This window comes from Galeopterus variegatus, unplaced genomic scaffold (genome assembly GCF_000696425.1).
Source record: "Galeopterus variegatus unplaced genomic scaffold, G_variegatus-3.0.2 Scaffold12414, whole genome shotgun sequence".
Taxonomy (NCBI): domain Eukaryota; kingdom Metazoa; phylum Chordata; class Mammalia; order Dermoptera; family Cynocephalidae; genus Galeopterus; species Galeopterus variegatus.
In genome coordinates, this window is record NW_007738525.1 from 1 (window position 1) to 10,720 (window position 10,720).

At 38.2% G+C, this 10,720-nt stretch overlaps 1 protein-coding gene across 1 annotated transcript; it reads left to right on the plus strand.

Moving 5' to 3' along the window:
* Positions 1-1,526: 1,526 nt before the first annotated feature.
* Positions 1,527-9,983, plus strand: LOC103581131 (putative Polycomb group protein ASXL3; the record flags this gene model as incomplete). The annotated part of the gene is made up of 3 exons (XM_008563035.1): positions 1,527-3,483; positions 6,406-7,324; positions 7,816-9,983. Coding segments are annotated over 3 exons (3,562 nt in total), but the record flags the coding sequence as incomplete, so codon positions are not given.
* Between the last annotated feature and the right edge of the window lie 737 nt (positions 9,984-10,720).

Sequence of the window (10,720 nt, forward strand, 5' to 3'; positions counted from 1 at the left end):
ATATATATATATATATATATATATATGTATATACACACACATATGCATACATATACACACATACATATACAAGGTTACTTCAAAAGGTTTGTGAAAAAATACAATTAAAAGTTAATACGAATCTTTCCATGAACTTTTTGAAGTACCTGTGTGTGTGTGTGTGTGTGCATGTGTAGTTATCCATTTCTTTATTTAATAATATCGTTATTAACCAACTAGCAGAAATTTGACTGTCAGCAGATAGATTTCTGCGTATTTACCTAACCTAGTATTAGTGGTACCTCTGCTTGACCCAGTCCCAAGGGGCCTTTTCTCTAGCTGATCTCTTCCGCTTTAAATTTATCTGTAATGTTCTGTTCCCCTCTGTATAGTACAGTTATAAACTGGAGCTTGATTTGATCCCATCTTAGGGTAAGTTGAAAGAAAAGAAACTAATTGTAAAGGCTGTATCTTCCCACTTCTTTTCAGAGCCTTCTGAATTTAAGAAAGAAACGATCAAATGTCTAAAAAGTGTATTCGATTTTATTTCCCTTTCATTTTGAGAATTTTATTTAAGTGAAAGGGAAAATGGATTTCCGTGAAGTATTTTCTTGCATCATTAGCTGCATTTCTTCACTCAAATGTGTCTCTTTCTCTGGAAATGTTCTCTCTCCTGCTTTGTTATTGCCTGTACCTTCATTTAGCTTCATCTGGAGTGGCATATTTCTTTACTATCTGATGCTGACCTTGTAACTTAATATAACAGAAAGCAGTGATTTACAGTATCCTCTATTATAATCCTGATTAGCTTTGCCTTAAGACCTGAATGTTAGGCTGGATTATTTCTTTGTTTTCTTTACTATTTGTATGGAATATCTTTACAGTAAGAGATGAAAGAATTTAAAAGTCTTGCTCCACACAAATGTTAGCTGGTAGAATAACTTTGACCTCAAATATGTTTTATTATTCTTTAATGAAATTTCCATATTGTCTTAGGTTAGACTCTGAGATGCTAAAATAAGTGATTGAGTAACACGTCTTAGGGTAGTTTAAGAGAACCAATCCTTGAAAGTCATTTCAATTTCAAAATTTAATGAATTTTATTCATCTTCCATTGATCTTAATTATTTGGTTCTGTTGCATTCTCTGAGTATTACATAATTTTTTACTATAAGGCATCTTTCTACTTTCTGATTTTTTAAAAAAATTTAGATCTTATGTATTATTTTGCTTTTCTGCCCATATTTTCCAGTTTTTTGTTGTATGTAATTTTCTTATTCTTTTGCTAACACTTGATAAAGTTCATATCCCCTTTCTCACAAAATAAAAATCTATATCTTTCTTAACCAGAAGTAGAGTTTTAGTTGTGATGATAAAAGCAGCAGAGAAACTACATCATAATCAACTAGTTTACATAAATTAAGTGTTAGCAACTATAAGATTAATTTGGTGCATTTACTTCTGAGTACTATATTTGTAAGAAATCCAAGTTGTACCTCTCATGTTTTGTGATTGAGCAGTAATTTCTTATCTCTAATTTTGTTCAGGTTGGGCATGTCAAGAGAGGAATCTGTGAAACTCACTTCTGGACCAAACAATGATGGAGCTGAAAGTAGTTCTTCATGTGGAACCTCTGGCCTACCTGGTTCTTCTGCACAGACTGTCCTGGAAGAACAACAGCCAAAAAGCATGAAAAGTCCAGCTTCTCCAGAGCCTGATTTTTGTGCTACTCTTTGTCCTATGGTAGAGGTCCCAGCTAAGGATGTAATGGCAGAATCAGAGTCAGAGGATATCTTGATCCCTGAAGAATCTGTGATTCAGGAAGAAATTGCAGAAGAGGTAGAAACTAGTATTTGTGAATGCCAGGATGAAAATCATAAGACAATACCCGAATTTTCTGAGGAGTCTGAAAGCCCAGCCAACTCTCATGAAGAACCCCAAATAGCACCTCCTGAAGATAACTTGGAATCCTGTGTTATGATGAATGATGTTTTAGAAACTTTGCCGCATATCGAAGTTAAGATAGAAGAGAAATCAGAACCTCCCCAGGAAGAAATGTCAGTTGTTATTGATCAGTTAGAAGTCTGTGACTCTCTTCTTCCTTCCACTCCGTCTGTGACTCATGTCAGTGACACAGAACATAAGGAGCCAGAAACTGCAATAGATAACAATACTGCAAAAATAAAAACAGGGTCATCTTCTCTAGAAGCCCAGTTTCCAAATGAAGGAATTTCTGTAGATATGGAGCTACAGAGCGATCCTGATGAACAGCTTTCTGAAAATGCTTGCATCTCTGAAACTTCTTTCTCTTCAGAGAGCCCAGAAGGAGCCTGTACCAGCCTGCCATCCCCAGGAGGGGAAACCCAGTCCACGTCAGAAGAATCATGTGCTCCAGCCTCGCTTGAGACAACGTTTTGTTCTGAGGTGTCCAGCACTGAAAATACAGACAAATATAATCAGAGAAACCCAACTGATGAAAACCTTCATACGTCTCTGATGTCAGACATATCTCCAATATCCACTTCACCTGAAATATCTGAAGCATCTCTTATGTCCAACTTACCATTAACATCTGAAGCATCGCCAGTATCCAACTTACCTTTGACATCAGAAACATCACCGATGTCGGATTTACCTTTGACATCAGAAACTTCTTCAGTGTCTTCCATACTTCTCACATCTGAGACCACTTTTGTGTCCAATTTGCCACTTCCTTCACAAACATCTCCAATTTCTAATTCTTCCATAAATGAAAGAATGCACCAACAAAGAAAGTCACCTTCCATATCTGAAGAACCACTCTCTCCACAGAAGGATGAGCCTTCTGCCCCTGCAAAACCCCTGGGAGAGAACCTTACCTCCCAGCAGAAGATTCTATCCAGTGCTCCTGAACCAATCAACACGAGTTCTTCTTCCATTGCTCCCGAAGCCTTTCCATCGGAAGAATTGCATAGTAAGACCCTGAGTCAGCAGCCTTGTAAATCACATGTTGAAATGGAGAAGCCCTATCCTGCTTCTATTCCAGAACTCCCTTCTACTGAAATGATAAAAATTAAAAATCACAGCGTCCTGCAAAGGACAGAAAAGAAAGGAATATCCTCACCATTAGAATTATCTGTCTTCTCTGAAGAGACAGAGAGTAGAGGAAATGAGCTTCCATCAGCTAAATTACAGGACAAACAGTATGTCTCATCAGTAGATAAGGCTTCATTTTCAGAAGGCTCTAGAAATAAAACACACAAGCAAGGGATCACACAGAATTGGTTGGAGACCTCACATACTTCCAAGTTTTCAGAGCCCTCCAGGTCACCTGATGGGATAAGAAATGAAAACAGAGATTCAGAGATATCAAAGAGGAAAACTGCAGAGCAGCACAGTTTTGGAATCTGTAAGGAAAAGAGAGCAAGGATAGAAGATGATCAGTCAATCCGGAACATATCATCTAGCAGCTCACCTGAGAAAGAGCAGCCTCCAAGAGAGGAACCCAGAGTCCCCCCTCTCAAGGTATGGTACTTTTAAAAAAGGCAGTTTCATAGGTAGCCTTTCCTATTGAGAAACTTAATTTTTTAAGAGTAAATTAGGTTTTTCTCTTTCCAGGTTTTATGTGGCAATTTATAATTGAATCTTCCTATCATCCGAGTCTAATAGTAAATGATCCTTTTTAAGACTATGCATTGAACTCATATGAGAAGTTCAGATACGAGCATGTATTTAGACCTCAGCATTTAAGGAAAAGAATCATGGAGAGAGAACAGGGTCTGGGGGGTCCTATAGGCCACTGAGTCACCGGGGCTTTTGGGGATTCCAAGGTGTAGGACAGAGACTTATATATACGTGAGAAGATGTGAAAGATAATTCAGTGTCCTAGAAAAGTTCAATAGGACTAGGGAAAGGAGTAGTCTAAAGTCAGTGGCAAACACTAAGGAGATGAAGGTGTGTATTATCCCTTCATTAACTTTCCAATAAATATATGACACCACCGTTGCCTAGCAGGGAGGACCTGGCTTATTGTGGAGTCTCATGAAATATTTCTTGAATAAATCAATAAAATTGCCTTATGAACCCTGAGGGAGAATGCTGTAGATATATAGATACAAATTCTATTTGTTTTTTATTTCCAAGATAGTAAAGAGGTCTTTAACTTAACAAAATAATACAGGCTTGTACACAGACATTTCTGGTTATATACTTTCTTTTGATCCCAGGTGAATTTTAACTTTCAGAAAACAAACCTTTTATATAAATTGAGTTCCCTACTAAACTGAAAATTAAGGTTAATATATATAAAAAAAGACCTGTTTAATTAAAAAAATTTTTCTGCTTTCTGTAATTTGTACTTATTTAATGCCTTTATCTAAGTGCATTTATATTGTCATGCAATAACATAGATGATTCCATCATAGGACTGCTCTAGAATTATAAACATTTCGAGCTTTTAAGAATTTCTCTTTATTTTGCTCTGCTCTCTCTACTTGTATGTGACTCATTATCTCTTCATAAAGCTGACTTTTAAGAGTGTGGTTATAGTTATTCTGTTTAATAAAGTAGTCCCTATTAAATAAGATTCTAGAGATATAAAAGATGAACATTAAGATCCAATGAAAAACCCGCTGTGCATTTTAATTTTTGATGCAATGGAAAGAATAATATAAATATATTTTATACTACTATTATATATTACACTATTTCCGAGGAAATATTTTTAAACATACCAGTCTGATTTTTTTTCAAAAGCTTATTTTCAGACTGATATGCACTTTATTTAAAGATAGATAGGTAGATAGATACTATAAGCATATTTGATATTTGTTTGTTCTCGAGCTATTAAGGATATTTAGTTTTAATTTTCTAAACGTGTTCCGTTTTTTAGAATAAGGGAAACATTTAAAAGGGAAAATTGGATCTTCTTGCCAAATTCATCTTTTTTGGCCCTTGTATTAGAAGAGAGGCTTTACAAGCAGTTTGATAATGAGAAATAAGATAGTTCAGGATGATAATTCCATCATTCAAAGTTCCGAAGAATAGTTCTAAACTGATATGATCCTGTAGTATGTGTCAATTATAATGTAAATATACATATGTTAGGAAGAGAGAGAGAAGCTTTTTAGGAAAAGCTTCTTGTAGAGAAGGAAAAGTGGAAGCAGAGTACTTGTTAACAGCATTAAATTGGGAGTCCACTTGCTAGTTATATGACCGTAGGGCAGACTATCTCACCTCCACAGACCTAATTTTTTCAACTGTAAAGGAAGGAACTTTTAACTAGCGCCCTTCCTCCTGTATAAATCTCTGACTCTAAGAATGCTCTTAGCGACCAGAACATCACAGCATTACTTTCGTATGCTGGTGATTAGGTTTTGTGCCTCATAAATTTGGTGATGATTTCATGAGTCTCTAATTAAAGCTTGAGTAGGTGAATAGTCTAGATTGGGACATGTATGAAATTCAAAAGATCATGAATTACCAATATCAAAAGAAACTGCTCAACCATACATTCTTTGAGAGGCAGAAAAGCAGAGTTGCCCTTGCTCTTATGAAAACGTAATGATAATTCATCCCTTTGGAAAACACAGTACTCCCATAAATATAGTCTCATCCATCTTTGTAATAGCTCTGTGAAGGAAATAGACCAGAAATAACTAGTCTCATTTTACAACTGAGTTTACAAACTTTTCTTGTGTTCTGATTATATATGTATAAGGCAGCATGCTAGGTGGCATGAGAGCACATAAAAACTATAGAGTCCTTGGCTCAGAGAGATTACTGGAGAAACTGAGATACATACTGATTTGCCTAGGATCACAAAGTTCCTTTGTGTAAAGTTCGGATGAGAATTCTAGTCTTCCAGCTTTTTGGCCAGGGCTTTTTCTTTGGGTCAAGTTAAGACAGATAAACTCACATAAAGTTAAGGTGCCAGTTTTTCATGACAGCAAGGCAGATAATTTAAAAACTAAATATAACTAAATCTTTGTAGCTAGCCTCATTTTAAGAAGCATGAATTTTGTTTCCATTTATATGAAACATTAAGATGCTTCATGTTCATGCGAAATGAAGTCACCAATTGATGTTTTTGTAGATTAAAAACAGGGGTTAAAAACTTATGTTTCACATATATGCTTCATTTATCGTTGTTGCTTTTTACTCTACAGGCCCATTCAGGGGTTTAGGTGCAGTTTATCCCACATTACAAGAGAATACAGCTAGCCCTTTTCCTTGCATTACTGTGTTCCACATGCCTCCTCTGCGATTGTGTATGAAGTGCTTTACCTTTCCATTCTCTCCTTCTTTTAGATCCAGCTTTCCAAAATTGGACCACCTTTCATTATCAAGAGCCAACCAGTGTCCAAACCAGAGTCTCGAGCATCCACTAGCACATCCGTCAGTGGAGTGTATGAAGTGCTTTACCTTTCCATTCTCTCCTTCTTTTAGATCCAGCTTTCCAAAATTGGGCCACCTTTCATTATCAAGAGCCAACCAGTGTCCAAACCAGAGTCTCGAGCATCCACTAGCACATCCGTCAGTGGGGGGAGGAATACAGGAGCCAGGACCCTCGCAGATATCAAGGCCCGTGCCCAACAAGCCCGGGCCCAGCGGGAGGCTGCTGCAGCTGCTGCTGTAGCCGCTGCAGCAAGCATCGTCTCTGGAGCCATGGGGAGCCCAGGAGAGGGTGGAAAGGTGAGAACTCTAGCACACATTAAAGAGCAGACAAAGGCTAAGCTCTTCGCAAAGCATCAAGCCCGAGCCCACCTCTTCCAGACCTCAAAGGAGACCCGGTTGCCTCCACTCAGCTCAAAGGAAGGGCTTCCAAACTTAGAAGTCTCCTCTACCCCTGAAACAAAAATGGAAGGTTCAACTGGTGTCATTATAGTCAATCCAAACTGCAGATCTCCTAGCAACAAGTCTGTGCACCTCCGGGAGACCACCACTGTATTACAGCAGTCTCTTAACCCCACTAAACTTCCAGAAACTGCCACTGACTTATCTGTGCATAGTTCTGATGAAAACATAGCAGTGTCACATTTATCTGAGAAAATTGTTTCATCTACCTCTTCTGAAAATAGCAGTGTGCCCATGCTTTTTAATAAAAATTCTGTCCCTGTGTCTGTTTGCAGCACTGCTATATCAGGAGCAATTAAAGAACATCCCTTTGTGAGTTCTGTTGATAAATCCTCTGTTCTAATGTCTGTTGACAGTGCAAACACTACAACTTCTGCTTGTGATATAAGCATGTTAAAAACTATCCAGGGAACTGACACTCCGTGCATAGCCATTATACCAAAATGTATTGAAAGCACTGCTCTTCCGGCCACTACAGAGGGCTCTGGCATATTTCCGGGAGACCACCACTGTATTACAGCAGTCTCTTAACCCCACTAAACTTCCAGAAACTGCCACTGACTTATCTGTGCATAGTTCTGATGAAAACATAGCAGTGTCACATTTATCTGAGAAAATTGTTTCATCTACCTCTTCTGAAAATAGCAGTGTGCCCATGCTTTTTAATAAAAATTCTGTCCCTGTGTCTGTTTGCAGCACTGCTATATCAGGAGCAATTAAAGAACATCCCTTTGTGAGTTCTGTTGATAAATCCTCTGTTCTAATGTCTGTTGACAGTGCAAACACTACAACTTCTGCTTGTGATATAAGCATGTTAAAAACTATCCAGGGAACTGACACTCCATGCATAGCCATTATACCAAAATGTATTGAAAGCACTGCTCTTCCGGCCACTACAGAGGGCTCTGGCATATCGAGCTCCATGAATGATAAGCAGTTGTTAATATCAAACAGCAATGCCAGTAACTTAGTCACCAAATAGAAAATCTTTTTTTTTTTTTCCCCCTCCTCCTCCCCCACCACCTTTGGCTTTGCCTCCCCCTCCTCCCCCACCACCTCCACTACCTCCACCTCTCCCTGCTGCAGAAGTCCCATCCGATCAAAAACAACCGCCAGTTACCATGGAAACCACTAAGAGACTTAGTTGGCCGCAGTCCACGAGCATATGTAGCAATATAAAATCAGAACCTCTTTCTTTTGAGGAAGGTTTAAGCAGCAGCTGTGAACTGGGCATGAAACAAGTTTCCTATGACCAGAATGAAATGAAAGAACAGTTAAAAGCATTTGCGCTAAAAAATGCAGATTTCTCTTCCTATTTGCTCTCTGAGCCACAAAAGCCTTTTACCCAATTAGCTGCTCAGAAAATGCAGGTGCAGCAACAACCACAGCTCTGTGGAAATTATCCAACAATACACTTTGGTAGCACGAGCTTCAAAAGGGCAGCATCTGCAATTGAAAAGTCCATTGGGATTTTGGGAAATGGCTCCAGTCCTGCCACGGGTCTGCCTAGTCAGAACGCTCAGATGCCTGTTCAGAACTTTGCCGACAGCAGCAATGCAGATGAATTGGAACTCAAATGCTCTTGCCGGCTGAAAGCCATGATTGTGTGCAAAGGCTGTGGGGCCTTCTGCCATGATGACTGCATAGGTCCTTCCAAACTCTGTGTAGCTTGCCTGGTTGTACGATAAGACCTGATTGAAAGATGCAGTATCCCTTTTCGACACAGAAAAGCCACACAGCATCGGCAACAACAAATTGAGTAACACGGTGATTTATATCATGCTAATTTATTTGGCTTTGGAGCAAATTATCTTTCTCTGTGGGATTATTATTTTCTTCCATTTCTCGTAAAGGGGAAGATGCACCCCAACCGAATGGCTCAGCAGCATAGCTTTGACATATTTAGTCTCCGTTCCAAGCTTTGGAAAGTTTCTGTTCATGTGTAGACAAGTTGCTGGTGCATTTTTTTTTAACCTGGGTGTAGATAGGCAAATGACATTTTTAATTAATAACCAGAAATGCAGATGTGGAAAGAGAATGGTCAAAGTAATTTCAGGTGGTTATGCATTTTTCTGTGGATTAGCCACTGCAGCAAGGGTTTTCACAGTTGACTTTTCTGGACCTACTTTTACTATGATGATTAGATCATATTTGGAAAGGGGAATCTGATTTAAATATGTGATTCCTTGTGTTTACTCATATCACAAAAGATACATTACAGGAAGTATGCCATTAATGAAATCCACTGTCATTATTATTCATTCTCTTTGCTCTGTTTCTTTGAGACTGTACCAGAGTATCTAGTTCTGCCTTGGATTTTGGACATATATTGTAGTGAAATGTGTCCTACACCTGAAATTGCAGCATGTACCTCATACCCAGTAATCTGGTTATAGGTCTTTGACACCTGATGATATAAGATGAATTGGCCAACAAAAGGCCATAGGCCCAGAGCATTTTGGAGCTTCATGTGTGGCTTTTAAGAGCAAGTATGAAAAAAATGCCCTAAAGTTAAAAGCAAACCAATAAAATGCTGTATATGCACACATAAATGGGTTGATGATGTAAATATTACTCCATCCTATTCACTGTAATACAATTATTAGTTATTAAAATATGGAGGAAAATCATTTTAGCCCTTTATTATTGATGCCACTAGTACATTCTGGCTTCTGACTTTACAAAGATTGGCCACCACTTTTTAAACATGTAATCTATGATAAAAGGGACTACAGGAGGCTGGCGTGTTGACATTTTTCAGAACAATTTTTTTTCTCATGATTTATAATCTGTAATTATATTTGACTCTGAAATAACCCCTTCTTAAAAAACTGTTCTAGGTATTGCATGTTTTGGTTTTTTCCCTCAGGTGAATTCAGTAATTCTTCATATTTGGGGGTGTGGAGCTGCTTTTGAAAAAGGGATACTGCATCTTACTGTTATTTTCCACGTTTAGCCAGTAAAGTCCGAGTGCTGAGTATTTGAGCTACATTCCATATGCTTTGGCCACCTTCATGCGGAGAGCAGCTGTAGTTAAGGAGGTCCTGTTCCCAAAAGCAAGTTCAAAAGCACATGCACATGTGGGAAGATGAAAGAAAACAAAAACCACGCCCATTTAACCTCAGATTACAGAGCACAAAATATTGAGTGCCATTAACCCATTGATTGTGGCTGTAGAATTAAAAAAAAAAAAAAAAAAAAAAAAAAAAACATGGGGGGAAAACATCATCTGTATCCAGGGTAAGAATAACATATTTTACACGGGATCATCCTAATCAATGTAAGCTTTTTGACATTCCCTTAAAACACATCTTAAAAGTAGACTGGAATGAGCAGAAGTTACATTCCTGGCGGGGGGGGACCACTTGTGAATTTTTATAATCAACTATGGTATGTTCTTATTCTCTATATTTATTATTGTGACGTTGCCAAATTTCTTTAGGTGATAGAGACATCATTCTTATTAACAATTGCTGATAGTGAAAGATATGTTATCTTAAAAAAGAAAGAAAAACAAAGGCCTGCCTCTGTGGCTGTGACTTGGTGCTTCAGTACTGTCACTTCTGTTTTTCACATCATTAAAGTTAAAACTAATGACTGAGAAATTTAGCAATGCACTTAACCGCCCTTCCCAAGGAATGCAGCATAAATTCCAGCGGATCCTTAGTTAACTCTGCTCGCCAGGTTGCATCTGGGTGGTGTCCTTATCAGTGGTGTTTTTATGGTCTGCTTGGCTCTGATATCATCTTGATTCTGAAGATCAAGCTCTTAATCTCACAGCGGTACACCCCTATAATATAGACATTTGCATGCAAATTCCTTCTTCCAAATTCAGTCGCCGCTATACCAGTGTCAGATACTGTCTACACCAGCAGATTGAAAACTACCACATCAGTAACTGACACGG